This window comes from Periplaneta americana, chromosome 10, assembly GCF_040183065.1.
Source record: "Periplaneta americana isolate PAMFEO1 chromosome 10, P.americana_PAMFEO1_priV1, whole genome shotgun sequence".
Lineage (NCBI taxonomy): Eukaryota > Metazoa > Arthropoda > Insecta > Blattodea > Blattidae > Periplaneta > Periplaneta americana.
This window is the reverse complement of record NC_091126.1, coordinates 9,595,752-9,615,000: the sequence shown is the minus strand read 5'-3', so window position 1 is coordinate 9,615,000 and position 19,249 is coordinate 9,595,752. Positions and strand designations below refer to the sequence as shown.

Sequence of the window (19,249 nt, the reverse complement as noted above, 5' to 3'; positions counted from 1 at the left end):
ACAACACAGTCTGAGAATATTTTCTGACGATATAATTCACTTTTTTTAATTTTCTGTAGCGTAGTTTCAAACAGGAGGGTTGCCAACATTGATTACGTGAATATGCTGTTGGTTATCATTTAAGTATATAGGCGTTTTTGAAAGCTTTATAGTAAAAATAATGCCAATTTCTGAATACTAGTTAGAACAGAAAACCAAATAATAGATAAGTAAGCTTTCGCATGAGTTTATTAATAATGCGAAAATAACCACAAAATGTATACTGAGAAGTCAACACGGAGATGGAAACCTGCAGCATGACTGCGGCTGCAAAAGTAGCGTCTTGTGTGTGAACAGATTCGCAACCTCCAGTTGCAACTTTTGCAGCACTCGGGTTGCGCAGCACGAAAAGTAGCGTGCAGCGCGCTACTTTTGGCTTACGTGTGAACACGACACGCAACTTTTGCAGCTGCAGTACAAAAGTTGCGCAGCAAAAGTAGCGATGTGTGACCGTACCTTTAGTGATGCATGTATTTTAAAATAGCTTAAAATCTCTCATTCTTTCATTTTTTTTAACGGAAGAAACTAATTTTTGAACGACATATATTCATGTGCACCCTAGTACAATAATAAAAGTAATGGGCAAATTACAATTATATTGTTTGGATTTATTTAAGTGTCCTCTTCTCTCTCTCAATCTCTCTCTCTCTCTCTCTCTCTGTATGTGTGCATGATGTTCGCTCGAGTCACCGGTCTGGGTTCCATGCACACATGCGGCCCTCTATTAGTTTCAGTTTATACAACCCTATCGTTGCCATATCTCATGAGCAATAGACTCAGAAAATCAGGCCCTAATCTATTGACTTATGTCATTTATCTGTCCACGAGAATGCTCATTCGGTTCGTTAAAAAAGAAATACAACAGAATAAAAACAGAACTAAAAAAAAAAGCTATCCTCTGCACTCTACGATCCTGACGTGGAGACAATTTATTTTCAAAATTGAAACTTGTTTTGTATTGTCGCATTCGAGCTCCTGACTGCCATAACAATGGACACATAAATTATGTTAATAGCATCCATTCAATTCCAAGCAAGGAGAATGTGAGGTGGAATGAAGTTTGCAACTATAGGCTGCCTTCACATGCGATACACTTCAAAATTGCTATTCGCTTTGTGTATTTTAACCCATCGCTATTCCTTGCTACTTATATCTTCTTTTTCTTGAGTTACGTTTGTTGACTGCTTCGCTGTTAATTCTCAACTGCATTACTGACGACAACTGACGGTAGTTGACACCTATTCAAAACTATTAGCCCGTAAATATTTAATGAGTAGCCGTAGCCTTGAACTGAGTGGCGACATGGATAATCCCCGGAGCTTTACGTCCTGAACATACAAATAAAGATAACCCGATATCTGCTTTAAAAGTTTTAAGCATTTGGAACAAAAACTTTGAAACACTCTGCTGGTGTACACTTTGAAATAAATTATTTCACGCATTTTCAACACGAGGAAACCAATATTTGATTGTAACTCCAACACTGAAATGAATCACATCACATCTTTTCTTTCCCTTAGTTTAACCTCTCCCTTTTAGGTTCTTATTACACGACCACGCCACCCGGGTCTACGAAACATTCAATACCCTTTAAATGCCACAAGACTTTAACCCTAGCATCACACTCATATTATTCATAACTAGAACGCTATGACCGCACTGGTAGAAAAGGTGGGTGGTGTAGAAGGGGTGCGAAGGCAGTCGCTCTCAGGAGCTACAGTTCTGCAGGTCTGTACTTCATTATTTTTTATGCTCGACCATGCCGAAATGTAGTAATTATACACCTGGTAGCAGACCTTTAATGCATGTCATTAAAGTACACCTACACATTAAAGGTCAGGTCTTTCAGTCAATGACGACTCAGGTTACAACTGTTCTACCGTTATAAAACCGCAAGTATCGATTATTCTCGGGTATGCAATCCAAAGAGAATTAGCGAAAAGTCACGGAGGCTGGAAATCCAATAGGCCTACTGTCGCAGAAGGTTATGGTCTGTTACTATAATGATTAGCGTTAATTGCAAATAATATTCAAATGAATTCAATTTGTCATCTCGTTTTTCAATGTCTAATTTAATTTCAATGTTATCTCTGTAGGTTCTTATGGCCTAGCAAGGTCAATGTGAACATCTGTTCCTCGGAAAAAAATCAATACTTTCGCGTCTGCGCACATCTCACAACATACGGGACATTCGTCAAGGTCAGATACAAAGAAAATTAATAATATCAAGTTAGAAATATGGTCGAGAATAAAAAGTCGTATGAAACTCGCCTATAATGGTAATTAAGAAGCTCGTATGAAAATTATGAAACTCGCTTGCGCTCGTTTCATAAATATCCATACTCGCTTCTTAATTACCTTCATTATAGGCTCGTTGCATAATGTACTATTATTTTAGTAGGTTATTTTACGACGCTTTACCAACATCTTAGGTTATTTAGCGTCTGAATGAGACGAAGATGATAATGCCGGTGACATGAATCCGAGGTCCAACACCGAAAGTTACCCAGCATTTGGTCATATTGGGTTGAGTGAAAACCCGGGAAAAAACCTCAACCAGATAACTTGCTCCTACAGGGAATCGAACTCCGGCCACTTGGTTTCACGGCTAGGCGCGCTAGCCGTTACTCCACAGGAGTGGACAGGTCTGTACTACATCATCATACTTTAAGTACTTTATTTCGTTTTCATTTACAATATAAAGAAAAGAATAAAATTACACGTTAATCTAGATATTAAAACCATATTTATTTTGAATTCTGGTTAAGAAAACATATTTCCCTGTACTTCGTAGGATTACGCGCACGGTGATATGAATCCTGTAGATTCAAAATCCCCTACATCCACTTTCACAATTTGAAGAATTTTAACAGTAACTGAGTAACTGGTGGGAAATAGGGGGCATTTTCAACCTAATAATGACTTTTAACAAACTTTTTGCTTCAAATTCAATGGCTTTTTGAATTCAAACTGTATTAATCATTCGAATTCATTATATTAAGTAACCTAAATGCAAATTTGAGCAACAGGCTACAACGTGTGCATAATGCGTGCGTCCGTTATATTTGTAATATTCGTAAGTATGATCATGTTTCCCCGTCTTTCCAAACTCTGTCTTGGCTAAGGCTAAGCGATCGACGAGCCCTGCATTCTCTTGTTCTCTTATTTCAAATTCTGCGCACCGCTACCCCAATCTATTTGGCTTCTCGTTTCCAAAATTTATCCGCATATCATCAGCTAAGTACAAGATCTCAGCATAACAATTTACTCATTATACCCTACCACAAGACATCTTTATATTCTTCATCCTATACAGTTTCAGTTGCTAGAAATTGGAACTCGCTTCCGAGTGATATAAGGGGTTGTTGGACAATAACTTCATTTAGGTCAAAATTGCATAAATTCTTACTTAACAGATGAATTGCTGATTAATATTTGTTACTTATAATGAAACTAACATCTGCCCATTCTTATTATTATTATTATTATTATTATTATTATTATTATTATTATTATTATTATCATTAATTTTTCTAAATAGATTTACAAAACCTCTAATGGCAATTACATTAATATTCTCATTATAGAAATATATATATATATATATATATATATATATATATATATATATATATATATATATATATATATATTCTCCCTGTAACATAGTCCTAGTAAGCTTATATTAAATTAATTTTCATCATTTTACTAGCTATCTCAAATATTAAATTAATTATAATTCATTGAATTAAATTAGCTCATAAATTAAGTTACTACTTTACCTTATAGATTTATCTAAATTTAAATAAATGTGTAGTGAAGAATATTGCTGGAGAACCTTTTAAGTGTAGTGTAAATATTTGTAATTTAAATTTATGTATTGTATTGATTAAGGCTGGTTGAGTGGAAGAGAAGGCCTTATGGCCTTAACTCTGCCAGCGAAAATAAAAACATTATTATTATTATTATTATTATTATTATTATGTGGGCGTAACTCAATTATGAACAAGGTGGTCTCTAGAGGGTTCTGAATCTAGAGGATTCATATAGAAATTTTACTTCTCATCATAGGGATGTCTGCATATTAAAAAAATTCCACGTGTAAAATATTTCGTAAGTCGGTTCTCTTTGCCAAGACCTGTCTATCTTCCAAAGACAAAGTAAACCAACTATGCGAATCTCATGATTCTGAGAACACGGATCCTCTCAACTTCGTGGGAAGCGTCACTACTCTGAGGTTAACGGCCCTGGAGAAGATGATCCTCGGCACACGAAGCAGAATTAATAATGTAATGGCACTGTCGATACTCTTCGATGCTTTGTTCACGTAGATGTGAATCTTATCACAACGAAACAGATTATGCGCTGCAGTTGGCCAGGAAAAGTTCCACTTTCCAGCTTCGGTCAACTAGTGTTTGAATTTCGAAAGAGCTACAAACAGAAGAATAATTGAGGCGGTGACTGGAAAAGGGGCACATAGACGAAAAGCATGTTTTGAGACAAACAGCTTTGAATTTTTTTTATGTTTGAGAAGGTTAATTTGTATCTTTATAACCATAATTCTCTAATTCTGCATTACTTTTAAGCTCCCTCATTGCATTAACTTTAGTTTCTTGAATTTATATACCGGTACACTCATTTTAATAGAACAATTGTTTTAAAATGTGTCCCTTTTCGCTTCAAATGAAATAAAAACCCAGTAAAGATAAACATATTTGTTCAGGTACAGCAGAGGAGGCAAGACCTGTCCTGTGACCTTATCATGTGCTGTCACTACATCACCAATGACTATGGAGAGGGGGAAATAGATTTTAGTCTGAGGTGAACTTCCGTGTCGGTAGATTCGTATAATATTAACCATCACGAATCAAACTCTCTTCCTGATAGCTCATTCTTTCCCTTCTCGCACAGCTCACATGCCAGGTCTCGCCTCCTCATCTATAATATAAATTGCATTTTAAAATGAATAATAATTTTAGAAATATTTCCAAACAATTACAATGCAATAAGTTATAGTCCCGTCGCTCTAATTTCCGGCAGCCAATCGCGTTGCAGGTCGGCTGCATTTAAACGTGTGCGTCTTGTGATTCGCTGAGGAAGACGTTATTCATTTCTTAAGGCTCGATAAATACTTAATATAATCGCCCGCCATTTTGGCTCTTTCGTTGGCGTTCGCAGAAAGCACACGAAGACGTTATTTGCCGCTCAATTATTTGCTGAATTACAGTGCGTTTGATTTATTATCATAGGAGCTACGACATGATAATGTTTAACGGTGCAGCAAATAGATTCCTCGTATGGTAGTTCGGCAATGAAAGAACAAAAATGGCGAACGATACTACCTACCTAGACTTTATAGAACCTTCACTTTCTAAGACGTAAGCAAAGAGGAGGAGTCACGCCGGGAATAACAGCGTCGCGACTATAGTATATAAAACTTATAGCCTATCATCATCAGTATCAGTACCAGAAATTACTTCTTGTTCTTCTGAAGCAGCTCGGTCTGTATTTTCTCTGTGCTTATTTTATCACAATATTTTTTTAAACTTGTTATTTTACGATGCTTTATCAACTGTTATGGTTATCTATCGTCTGAATGAGATGAAGATGATAATTCCGGCGAAATGAGTCCGGGGTCTAACGCCGAAAGTTACACAGGATTTGCTCTTGATGGCTGAAAAAACCTCAACCAGGTAACTTGTCCCAACCAGGATTTGAACCCGGCTCACTTGTTTCACGATCAGGCACGCTAACAGTTACTCCACAGCAGTGGACTTTATCAATATTACAAGTTCATAAAACATGAAATAGGCCTGAAGGATACCTACCATCATTCTGCAGCAGAAACCGGCTGTGCAATGATTCATTCGAACTGTTGTCCTGACCTCTACAGTTGCTTGATTGAAAATGAAATTACAGAGATTATAGAGGAAAGTATGGCGTAAATTTTGAAACCGATGGGCGGAAAAAGGCACATAAGCCTACGTGTCCTTTTTCTAGCCACCGCCTCAATTGCTAATAGGTGTGTATGGAGTAGATCTACTTCATCTTAAGAACGAACTGCATTCAGATTTGCACACAGGAAATGCTGAACACAGTTTGTATGTTGGTTCGAAACATTTAAAGATAATACGTCAGACAAGAATGGAGATTTTCTAAATGCACTATGCTCACCTCCAGCCCATAGGCGGAAATTAAAAGTCAAATTTACACAATCCGATACATACCGGACGTGCTTAATGTTGCATACTATGCTCACAAGGTTCTGCACATTGTAAACTACACCATCGATACTTCTATCTTCATTCAAATACCAAACTCGCAGAGAAATATTTCTCCCTCTCTTAAGATAAAACACTTCCCAAACTCCACAACAGGCAAAGACAAGAAGATTACAACAGTCACATTTGGCATGAGTTAGCGCTTCTGACTTGGAGGGAAGCAATTTTGATTGAAGACATAAAGATCGGCGTAGTAACACCAACTTATGAGACTCTCGTTAATATCCTGTTGTCAACTGACAGCAATGTGGCTAGACGAAGTCGCTGCCGTTCCGTCCACGGTGGTCTCCCGGCAGTCTAAGCCGAGGGCGATGGATTTTCAAGGATGATGGATACCTAAGCATGTCTTCCGTCGGAACAGAAATAAAGTTCGAATGCCCGGTCCTAGATTTGCTCTATTCAAATTGCGGTTTTTGTGTTCAAACTGATAGACCTCATTCATTACTTCTGAATTTTGGTGACAAAGGTAATGTCATTAATGAGATATTTAAATTAATGTTTAGCCTGTTCATTAATTTCCCGGAAACACAGAGGTCTGGAGACATAGTAGGTTGTCATTTTCGAATAGTTCATCTGGAAGAAACAAAAGTTAAATAATCGCCTGAGCCGGTTTCGAATTCATTGTCATTTTGTGTTCAAATAAAGAACGATTAATATTTTGCTAAAAATCGTTACAATTCATATAGACATACATCATTCGCTGATAAACTGACTCGTAGATACTAAACACAAAATTCATTCAAGAGTGCCGAAGAAATTGTTGTACAAACGTAAAAGACAGACGGACGGACGGACAGACGGCATACCCAAAACCAATTTTGGGTATCAGTGCTGAAGTCTCGGAATCGATTTTTACAGCATCAAAAACGAGGTAGAACAGTGACCTTACAACAATGTCTAAAAAAAAAAGAAACTTTTTTCCCCATTTGCAAAAATGGCTGTCATCCAGTCCATAGGGGGAAAAACATGGAGAGCGTTACACTTTGTGATGAGGGTACTAAAAAAGGACTCTGATAAATCCAAAGAAATTGCATATAAATCACTAGTTCGTCGAGTAATGGAATATGGTGCTGCATGTTGGGATCCTTACATATTAAAACATAATAAAACATTGGAAAAGATTCAAAAACGGACTCTCAAGCGTTTTCGTAATAATTCACCAATAAAATGGGACACACTCAGGGACAGGAGAACGCGAATTCGATTATGCACAATGTTCAAAACATACAGAGGTGAGCCTCCCTGGAGAGAAATAAAAAATAGGTTGCAGCCGCCAAATTACTCTTCAAGGAAAGGTCACTCATATAAATTGAGGGAAAGAAAACACAGGACGGACACTGGAAAGTTTTCTTTTCTCAATCGTACTATCTGGGACTGGAATGCTTTACCTGCAGACTTACTAAAGGCTTTACCAATAACCAAAAATGTACCTAAAAATAGGCTTAAGCACTTAACTAATAGACAGTAGTATATTATGCACACTATTTAAAGGGTGTAATTGATGTTTTGTTATTTGAAGTGTTGTATCAGTGAAGAAGTGTGCTGTGTCAGTGAAGCGTGTTGTGTCGTGAAGTGTGTTTGTGCCAGTGAAGTTTTATAGTTTATTATGGTAGTCCAAAGTATTTGAACAGTGAAATGTATTTGAAGTGTTAGTGAAAACAGGATAGTATCGGTGAAATGTGTCGTAGTTCTAGTGCAGTGAGTGAGCTGACAGCGAAATGAGTGTAGTGCTGAAAGGTACTTGTGTATGTAAGAACATATCATACTCGTGGATTTTAATTCGAACTTAGTGTTAAGATACAAATTTGATTTACTTTAAATGTTATTTTAAGTGATCGTGCTTCATTTAATTTAGAATGCCCCTTGTTAGTATTATTTTACTATTGTTATTATTATTATTATTATTATTATTATTATTATTAGTATTAATTATTATTATTAATTTATTTTAATTGTGTTTATTATTAATTGTGTGTAGTATTAATTGTCATTATTGAGTGTAATTAGTTACCACTGCCACTGGGTATTTACCCATTTGCAGTGTGAATAAATACAGACATACATAACCTGGATGTTGTTGTAGCCTACCTATAATTTAAATTGTTAAACTTGGCATAGGCTCCATTGAAGTAAGTTGATATCCGTATTTGTGTTTTATTTATTTTAATGGAATTAAAGAAATTAAAAAAAAACCTCTTTAATGCACAGTTAAATTTCCCCTTCCATAGGCTAAAGGGAGGAAATCAATCACGAGTTTAAATATAATTTGCGTAGTATAAACGATAATTAGGTTCTTGGACCATTTAATACCAGCTTTGTCAATATCATTTCAGTGAAGCCGTGTTCTCTCCTGACAAAGAGCAGATAACAAGTACTTGTGCATGCCGTGAGCAGAGGCTGGAACCAGTCGGGAGGAAGAAAAAGCAGCGTGGCCATGTCGTGTTACTCCGTAAAGGAGGCTTTAGCCTTTTTTATTCCGATTCGACCAACATGAATGAACTACCTGTCAGTCAGCAACATTTGTAGGGCGGCCTGAGTTGTGATCAGACTGCAAAAATTCGCAGACAGGATTTCATTCAAGGTTCACAAGGTCTTATTTTAACGTCAAGCACATGAAATTAGGCCAACTCAGCTTCTCGTGGACCACTCACAAGACAAACCCAATGCAAGCATGCGACTTTCCAAGGGATGTAGTAACTATGCTGATGCTATTCGAAAGGGATTATCTTCTTCTCTAGTATGTCGTCACTGGCCGATGTTCCTCTTTTATTCATAGGGTGAACATAATGGGTAGTAAGAATAAAACTTAAGTACCCTTTGTCAAAGTTTGTACTTAGGAGTAAGAGCACTTCCTGTGACTATATACTCTTAACCGCTAGAACACACTCATTTTCGTAAGAATAAAAACATTCTGCCTAACGCGAATATATTATACTCATCTCAACAGCCTTCTTGATCATTTAAATGTTAGTATATAATCGTGTTATATCTTCTTTGACCACATCGCATCGTGATGCTCAATTTTTTTATAGACTTTCACATGCTATCGGCATGTTGTAGTGGTTTTTGTTCTAATTTTTGTAAACTTTGATAATGGATAAGTAAATAAATACATAACATAAAAGGGAGAGTGGATCAGAAAAGTGACGTTAATAAAACGGGGAACAAGAAAATAATAGCTACTGAGAAACCGTCATTATCGAGATGTTGGATGGAAATTGCAATCAATTTCTAGAATTGCAGATAGGTCTATGTTAACAGTATTTTATTATGGAGGAGTTATATATATAATTTTAAAGTTACAAGTAATTATATTTTGCAATTCATACTTTACAAGATAAACTGTAATTGTTAATTATAAATAACAATACAATCTAACATAATTTGATAATCATTCATATTTTTATAGGTCATGTTTTTTATGAAGAACAAATGCGTACTTAACCAATTTACATTCACTTTTGTGAATCGTTAAAGCGTTTTGAAGTTTTTTGAATAAATATGTTCACATATTTTCCCCTAATTTTTCCATAAGGCACTACATCGTTCATAAATTCTGCAATTTTTTCAGACTTAACTTTAAACTGAACACAAATCAAGAAATACTCTGAACTGACGAAATCTTCGCAGAAACACAATTATTTCAATTGCATTATAAATTCGGATACACCGATTCAAATCGAGAAATATGATCACATGAAGATAAATTCAATCTCAGTTTTGAATTGCAGTCTTTCTCAAACATACTACTAAGTTCAAAGCGTCGTAACAATCGAAAGGAAACCTTTTCCAGCGAAAGCACTTTTGCAAACCCGAGAGACAGGAAACATTGAAAGCGGACTGTGCTTATGACTAATACTGTTAATTATACACAGTAAAAGAACGACCATTTACGGCTTTCCTCTTCAAAATTCTCTTAGTTCCTTCAGTGGAACGGCGAAACTCGGAGTGAGACAAGTGACCAACAGGCTTGGAGCTCACATATTCAGTTATTCTCAGGCTCAGATGCCTTTGCAAGGAAGATTTCTCGCGTACCATTTAAATGTTTCCCCCTCCTTTTCTACCATTTACATTGACATTGAGAAAGGCAGGAACCTTGCCGCAATTATTTAGTTACTGCGAATGCATAAGACAATTTTGTTCCTCAAGGCGTATGGGCTATACAATTGCTGAATTTTTTCAGTAAACTATTTTACACATAAATCATAATCTAATTATTGTTGATCCACCGGCTCTGCAGCCAGCCTGTTCTCCAAAATCCTCAAACTCACCTTCCAAAGCATTTAATAATCTTCCCAGATAATCTGCGAAAAAAATGTAATTTTTACAGTCATCTTCATTGCCCTTTTTGTTAATAACTGATATAAATCCGACTTTTCAGTCTCCAGGAATCTCTTCGCTATTAATACATAATTCATATAAATCTCTTAATGGCCGAGATAGATTTTCTTAACCACTTTTTATCAATTCAGCTAGAATCCCCCCAATAACGGTTGATATTTTGTTTTTGAATAGTTTAATAGCTGATACAATTGTTTCTAGATATTTATTCTTCCATTTATATTGAAATCCCAAATATTTTCTTAAGATATTTTAAAATATATGCTACCGATGTATTTAACGAAATATATTGACTGGAATTTGTTCCATTGCTATTTGTCTTTAGTGTTTTCGAAATTTTCTATGATTAGGCTAATTACTTCTTTTCCCACCAATATAACTTTCAGTATATATTATTATATTATATTACTCGTTTCCCAATTTTATTGCTGGTATTTTATTCAATTCTATTTCATTTATTCCATTCAAATATATGAAAAAATAACATTTTTCTCAACAAATTGGGCACTTTCCGCAGCTGTGGGACTTCGTGTCAGAATTAATATTTCAGGCTTTCAATTTGTTTGCCTGATTTATGTGCTAGAAATGAACACAGTTACTTAAATTGGACACTTATTGCATGGAGCAATTACAATGCCGCAATGTGGAGAAATCTCATTCCGTAATTGGACTGAAGCATGATTTAATTAAAAAGGTGGCCGTGGCGGGAGGGGTTCATGCCCGGTTCCAATCATCAATCATAAGTTGTCCAATTATGTGGCCGAGAACATGATGTAAATAATAGTATCCCACTAACCGCCAATTTCAATAAATTAACACTTGCGGTATCATAATGGTAACAAAAGAGATAGACTGAGCTCGATTAACTACTCTGTAATCTTCGCGAGGAAAAAGATAACGTCCGACGCTTCAGTGAAGAAATAGCGTTGTGTGGAGAATCTATAGCCATCGGCTCTTTCTGAAAATTCATTTGTTTTTATGTTTATGATGCGATGTTGTTCTTGTGTCATGAGAGGACTATATTGGCTAGAAGTACCAACCCTCTTACAATAGTTCAGCGAACTCACAAGCTGAAGTCGCAGATGAGGAACGCAATATCTAATGGAACTTATACCAGGCAGTAGGGTCTGGAGTGTAGCTTTCAACACATGTTTATTATGAGCAGAGGCAAGGGATTTTCCTTTTAATAAATAATGAGAATATTAGTTTAAATGTATTTGACGTAATTTTATGATAATTGAGCCGTTCAGAGCAGAAGTGTGTAAGTCAAAAATGGGTAATGAGGATTAAAGTGAACATTCTGTAAAATACAGAGCAAATTAGCAATTAATATTCAATTTATTTAAGATGTTAGTAGTCAGTGGATAGCAAGAAGGGCATATTAATTGCTACTTTGCGCTTTATTTTACAAAATGTTTACTTTAAACCTCATTACTCAATTTTGACTTACACCAGTTTTGCTCTGAACGGCTCAATTATTATTAACTTTTTCAGGACTTAGTTTATTTTCGAGAAAGTAGATAGATATGTACGTATGCATATATACTTCCCATGTATCGCTAAAAGATAATAGGCTACCGTCTGAGAATATTTCAAAATTTTGGTAATGTTCTCGTCCGTACACGTCTGGGTAGAAAAAAAACATGTGAGCAGTAATGTTTTTCTGCAAGATTCAGTCCCCAACTAAGACTGGGTGCTATACAAAAAATAAAGCGGAATTTTTAGTGGGGGGGGGGAGATTACGTCATAGTCTACCTAACATTCTTATCCACTTCTAGTACCACAAAAATACGCTTTTGACGATAGTTACAAGTAACTCTAAATATTAGTAAATATTGGCTTCAGGCAGACATTGCCATACAGCTTCTTACTTTATACCTCATTTAATTGAAGACGTTATGTGGCATCTCTAATAACATGAATGTAATATGCGCCTATTTGAATGAAGAGAAACATTGGCAAGGATAACCCAGCACGAGAATCTTGTGTAGTCTCGAGAGGCTAGTACTCTGAGAGAATGGATCATGTCCAGAAAATTGATATGTATGCAACGAAGCTCAGAAACACATGATAGAAATACATACAAAGCTGTGGAGAGAACTAATCCAAATAAATACTTTAAACATAGGCTACCAGACATTATTACTGATGATTATGGCCTCTCTGATAGAAGTACATTTGTATCTGTGGCGGTGAGTAACTGAGGGAAGGAGGAGACAGCACTCTTCAATGAACAGGAAATCCTCGGAATCTGGTGCTGTAATTATCCTTGCGTCACAAATGCTCCAGAAACAGCTTTGTGTGCTTTCTGGATCTGTTTTTGTGTTTGAAAAAATGAAACGTGTAATGCACCAGCCACAAGTGCTCTTTATTGGCGAGCAATTATTGACATCTGTAACTTATTGAAACAACTGCCTGAGTGCGTTTAGCTCCGTGCTTACGTTGCTGTAGAAGGTCGGCAATTAGCAAACGTTTCTTCGACATAATTTCGTTTTGTGTGATCACACAGATTTGATATCGGCAATATAATAATTCACTGGGTATGGAAGTGATGAGGGTAGCTGCTACTATGTCTGTATGTGCCTAGCTCCACGTGCCATTTCTCTTAATCATCGACCAGGCATATTCTTTCAGCGTCATGGCCAGGTGCTTGAGACACCAAATTATGTATTATACACTAGTTAATTTTGTTGCGGTATGTTTCACATTATATTAATTAGAAAATTATATATTTATAGTCATATAGCAATTTTGTACAATACTTTATTGGCAGTGTGATATGGAATATGGAACCAATAAAGTCACCAAGTAAAGATTAATGTTTTAATCCTACAGAATATATCTGTTATGGTAACAATGGTTATTAGAGGAGAAAAATTCGCTCCGGCGCCGGGGATCGAGCCCCGGTCCTTGGTTCTACGTACCAAGCGCTCTAACCACTGAGCTACGCCGAAGTTCAACCCACTGCACCGGGTCGAATTCCTCTCCTCTAGTGTTTTTCCCTTTGTGGCCTTATTCCATGTTCGACATATATGTTGACATGTTATATTAAGTCACCTGCCATTATATAAGGAACGCACTCAATTGAGTGATTTGACGGCCGGGATTCCACAGTATTATGCACTGTTGGGCGAAGATTAAGTATAGATTGCTTAGACTGAACTTCGGCGTAGTTCAGTGCGCTTGGTACGTATAACCAAGGACCCGGGTTCGATCCCCGGCGCTGGAGCGAATTTATCATCTCTAATGACCATTAATAAAGTCACTGCCGTAAAACCATAATCTGTAGCCAGGTACTGCAGCAACTAAGAAACTATTTACTACTCAGTAGAATATTCTTCTAAGAAGTCTTGCTAAAGTTATCTTTCTGAAAGTATTAAACTAATAAATTGCATTAGAAAGAAGTAGAATAAAGAAATTTGCACATTTCAGCTTGAGTTCACTGAAGACCCCATGCTCCTTTCCGTGTAATCAAAATTTAAGACAGAATCTTAAGTTAAGCAGATACAACTTTAATGTAGCGTAGAGAGCCAAATACTACTTGACGTGTCCTGGCTCGTCAGTATTAGAAATTAAAATAGGCTACATCACAGCTACACATGAAGAAATGCATTTTACATTCATAGGAGTGAACAGTACAGAATTTTAAAAGTATAACAATATTTTAAACAACGCTTTACAAATTTTATTCAATCAGGTTTCTACAGGAAAATAAACATTTGTTCTTAAATTCAGATTTCTCTATCGAAAGACTTTTTAACTTCTACAATCGAGAAATGTTCATCTAATATTAGAAGACTATACACTTCCTGAAATACGAAATTTTTGGAGGGGGAACAGATTATTTCACAGTAGTCCACCAAACACTAATATATTCTAATTGTTCTACTACGTTGGTACTACTGCGCTGATTTTTGCGCTGGCGCAAGCATAATAGCTGAGATGGCTATCTATGATAGCGACATGCATTTTGCGCTGTTCGGTTGAGGAATTACCTCAACTGCACGAGAACTGGGGGAACTTTACCAGGGTGTTAGAAATTATCTGCACGAAACACTTCCACAGCGCTGGATTAGCCGTGCTACAGTAGACAACCGCGCTATTGCACGGTGACCACCAAGGAGCCCCGATTTCACAAAGTGCGACTTTTTCTTTGGGATTTGTGAAAGTCAGGGTTTACGTACTCCCATTCCCAAATTATTCAGATTAACTGAATTTACATAAAACTGATTTCGATGAAATGATTTAGACTGGGATGAATTAGACCATGTGTCGTCCGACACAAGGAGGAGATATCGCACATTTGTGAGTTCTCAAAGTAAAATTGAAGAATTAATTTACAAAACAGTGTAAACTGATCCTAATAACGTTAACATAGTAGTTCTGGATTTACAAAACAATGAATGTGTCTATTTATTTTGTAGTGCCGTAACCCTTTATTTCTGAAACGTTGAAAAAGTAGCACAGAATTAAGATTTAATAAAAAATCTCTAAAGATTTTTTTTTCCAAATGGAAAGTTTATTTTGAAGGTGTATAGGCCTACTTAGTCAGAAAAGGAATTTAAATATAAAGCTGTTCGCCAAATCGAGCACTTCAGATGAAAGTTCCAAGCTGTAAATGGTAAAACTTAAACATAAGATTAAGAATTATTATATATTCCTCATTTCAAACTACTAAATCCACTGACCCTTCGTTTTCTGAAGTTATGTCCAATCCTCGAAACGAAAGAAGTTCACGCTACAACTTTGATTTATTTCTCATTTCGAAAGTCTTGATCCGATGGAGCTACACGGCAACCCTAGTGGCGCTGTCAACACTATTGACTGCTACACAGCTGAGAGGGTACTCACTCCAAGAACTCCGTGAGGACATGGCGACTGCAGTTGGACCACGCCCAGGGGTAAGCCTTGTGGTCGAGCATGCGGGACATCACGTTGTGCACTTTGGAGCCATCTCGGAAGCGAATGCACTTCTGGTCGTCGTCGTGGGGCATGTTGAGCCTGCATCACATCAAATTCACACGTTGCAGTATGCCCTCAAGCACAGGGAAAATAATGTGACACTTAAAATTATGGACTTGGATTCTCAGAGAAATTAAATGCTTCAGCATCAGTTAGACTGAAAATGTTACTTTCCACATTTGTCTGCTGGCTGCGATCTATCTTCCTATTCGTCCACCTAACAAGGGAATCCTACGACATTATCATGTTGAAAACCTTCTGTAGACATCATAGAGAAAATGTGAAATAAAGAAAATTGGCTGTCAATACGAACCGTCAGGCATAACATTACTTGCTATTTCTGGAAGTTGCTTGCTTACTTACTTACACCTCCCAACATAAAGAAGAGATGTGGTAAATAAGTAAATATGCACGACATCGTTATTGTTAATATTATTATTATTATTATTATTATTATTATTATTATTATAGGACATGACATTGTGATTTTACCCTCTTTGGTGATAATAATAATAATAATAATAATAATAATAATAATAATAATAATAATAATAATAATAATAATAATAATAATAATAATGATTTAACCTGGCAGAGTTAAGGCCATACTGCCTTCCCTAACACTCAACCAGGAGTAAAACTGCGTTACAAAAAACACTACAAATTTACAAAGTACACTACAATTTTACACACAAAACTGAATAAGATAATAATAATAAAATGTAAACAACAAGAAGTAGAAATCAGACATAATATATAACATACAGAAAGAAAGGAAAAAGCATAATAGAATGTGAACAGCAGGTAAAAATAAATGAGACATACAAAGTATAAAAATAAGACAATTATTGATAATAACAATAATAATAATAATAATAATAATAATAATAATAGTAATAAAATAGTGCAGTACAAAGCATACAATAAATTCAATATTTTTAAGTACACACAGTAAGGAAAATTATGATTATATATAGCTCAACTTATCACATTATAGATTACCATTATCGGAAAATATGAAAACAAAAATATAAAATAAGTTAAATATCACTAGAACATAAAAAATGTGAATACGTAGAAACATGCAATACAACACTTGTCATAATAGTAAGTTAGTTTGGCAACTCGCCATAAGATAATTTTCTAATTTGGATTTGAAAGATTTCAATATTCGGCAGCCCTTGACTTCAGGCGGCAGAGAGTTCCAGTGACGAGAAGTAGCAACAGTGAAAGATAAGGAATACAGAGATGATGTGTGAAGTGGAATTTCTAGGTGTTATCGCGTTGTGATCGAGTTGTGATACTGGTATTAATTTGTAACACTGAAGAGACGACCAAATTAGCTCTTAGGAACTACTCTTAAGTGATCCTCACTATAGGCCAGTCTCCGTGCATCGCCGTGGCGTTCGGGAATTGTATGAACTGATGAAGAAATGGGGAAATTTAATAATAATAATAATAATAATAATAATAATAATAATAATAATAATAATAATAATAATGATAATAATAATAATAATAATAATAATCCGAGGCACGACAGCCCATGAAGGACCATGGCAGACCAGCCGGCTGCTGGCCTCACGTCCACATGCCGAAGCAGATGTGGACGATCATCCAACCAGAATGGCGATATCGTTTGGTTAGCACGATGTTCCCCCCAGCCGTCAGCTGGCTGTCGTAACGGAATTTCCCTACCTATCGTAGCTCCCCAAGTGCATCACGATGCTGGGTGGTCATCGGTCCCATACACTGGCCCAAAATTTCATGAGAAAATTTCTTCCCCCATGAGGACTCGACGCAGCGAGCATTCCGTAACGCGAGGGAGAAATTTTATGTTGACGGAATGTTGTATATAACCTAATACTAGTACTGTTTCAGTTGGTTGTTGGAGAAAAAAAAATATATATATATGTATATGTAAAGTAATAATAAATGTATAATCTTGTAGTGATATTCACAATGCACCACATCGACCTCCATACGTCAGCAAGGTTGTGTGGCGTAACACCAAAATTATTAATAAAAGAACATGCGTTCTTTAACGGAAAAAAAAAATGTATTCTGCACGCATGCTACCCCTTTGTAGCCTATCATTTGGTCTGATATACTTTGTATACTCAACATATTCAGCTCTGATCCTGAATGTACTAGTACTACACTGTAAGAGACCTACTACTGCGGAAAGAACGCAATTCCTGCTGCTTTAACCCTTAAAGTGCCACTCACGATTATCGTGATTTTATAATTGTGCTAGAAGTGCCGGTCACGATCTAATCATGATATAGTTTCCATTTTGCTGTTATTCTCCAGACGGCAAAGAAAGACTGTTTAGTTGTGCTAAGAATATAGAGGAAGGTTCATTGTGATTCATTGTTGTGTAAATTTACTGACATTTTTCGCATAATACTACGCCAAAGGGGGTCGACACTAAGAAGAAGCCTATTCCAAAAAATGAATGAATTACAGGCAAATCTTAGCCTTAATGTTTTCGGCAAAGATTCCTACCCGCGAGGAATGTCTTTGAAGGACTAGGCTACTATAGTACTATTTGATACTCTAATTCTGAAAACATACAAATCATATACTAGCATTTAAAAAAGTTTTCGTGAACTTCCGGAAGGAATGAAAGTGTGGCAATGCTTTAGACACCCAGAGGAGTACCAGGCCAACCTTCACCCAAATTTAAAGTAAAAAATGAAGTGCTTCTCTTCAAATTTCGCTCCCACTTAGCACAGTTGAAACTTCAATTTTATTAATACAGCGATTGATCGCCATGTATTCTAGCAATATAAAGAGCAATGTTAATGTAATTTCGTGTAACTAAATGTGTTAAGATTGGTGAGTGGGATGACTGGTGAAATGCGGTCACATTAGATTACCTCTCGCAAGTGTGTAGATAGTTTGTGAAAAAAAAAATATTTAGATAACCCTGGCACTTATATCATATTTAAACTACAGCCTAAGTGGTTAACTTTAATTTAATTTATTCGAAAATATTGACTTTTTAAGCAGTAGAACTTGTCTGAAAGTTCAGTTCACACGAAATTTATCTATTAAATTATTGTTCTCAGCCAGCATTGTACCATTATACTACCCGAAATGGAATGATATGTCCTAAGACTCCCGTGCTACAGAATTCTCTGCGGGCCGCCCCCGAACTCCCCTAAGGCTGAAGAATCCCTTTGCCATTCAGTGTAATCATCACCGAGGTCCCTTAACCCTGGTCAAACAAGTTACCATGAGTCCAGGGGAGAGCCCACGGTACATAGCACTACCACCAGCAACCAATTACCACATACTACGGAGTCCAAGTTCGGTGGTGGCCCGCAGCCGACTCTTCATCGGAACAAGCCGGAAACGTGGGAAAGGAACGGAGATAGTGATGAAAGAGGGAAGTGTAATTATGATGGCGAAATGAGTGCGGAGTTTAATGCCGAAAACTTCAAGTGGTTGAGGGGAAAACCTCGAAAATAACCTCAACCAGCTAACTTGTCCAAATCAAGATTTGAACTTTTCTGATCTTAGATACTAATGACCTATTCATGGGACCTGCAAATCGTTATTTAAAGTCAGATGTAAAGTCTGAACGCACGGTTGAATACGCATAATTATTCTTGTTTATC

General features: G+C 36.4%; 1 protein-coding gene across 4 annotated transcripts in view; it reads right to left on the bottom strand.

Moving 5' to 3' along the window:
• The window catches only part of AdamTS-A (ADAM metallopeptidase with thrombospondin type 1 motif A), a 991,514-nt gene that overhangs the window by 445,729 nt on the left and 526,536 nt on the right, over positions 1 to 19,249 (bottom strand). For all 4 annotated transcript variants that reach the window (XR_011334233.1, XM_069836834.1, XM_069836835.1 and 1 more), the window contains exon 9: positions 15,513 to 15,662. Coding sequence is in view for 3 of the 4 variants with exons in the window: in XM_069836834.1 (XP_069692935.1) it covers positions 15,513 to 15,662 (150 nt within the window). In the remaining variant the exon portion in view is untranslated. The remainder of the gene's footprint in view (positions 1 to 15,512; positions 15,663 to 19,249) is intronic.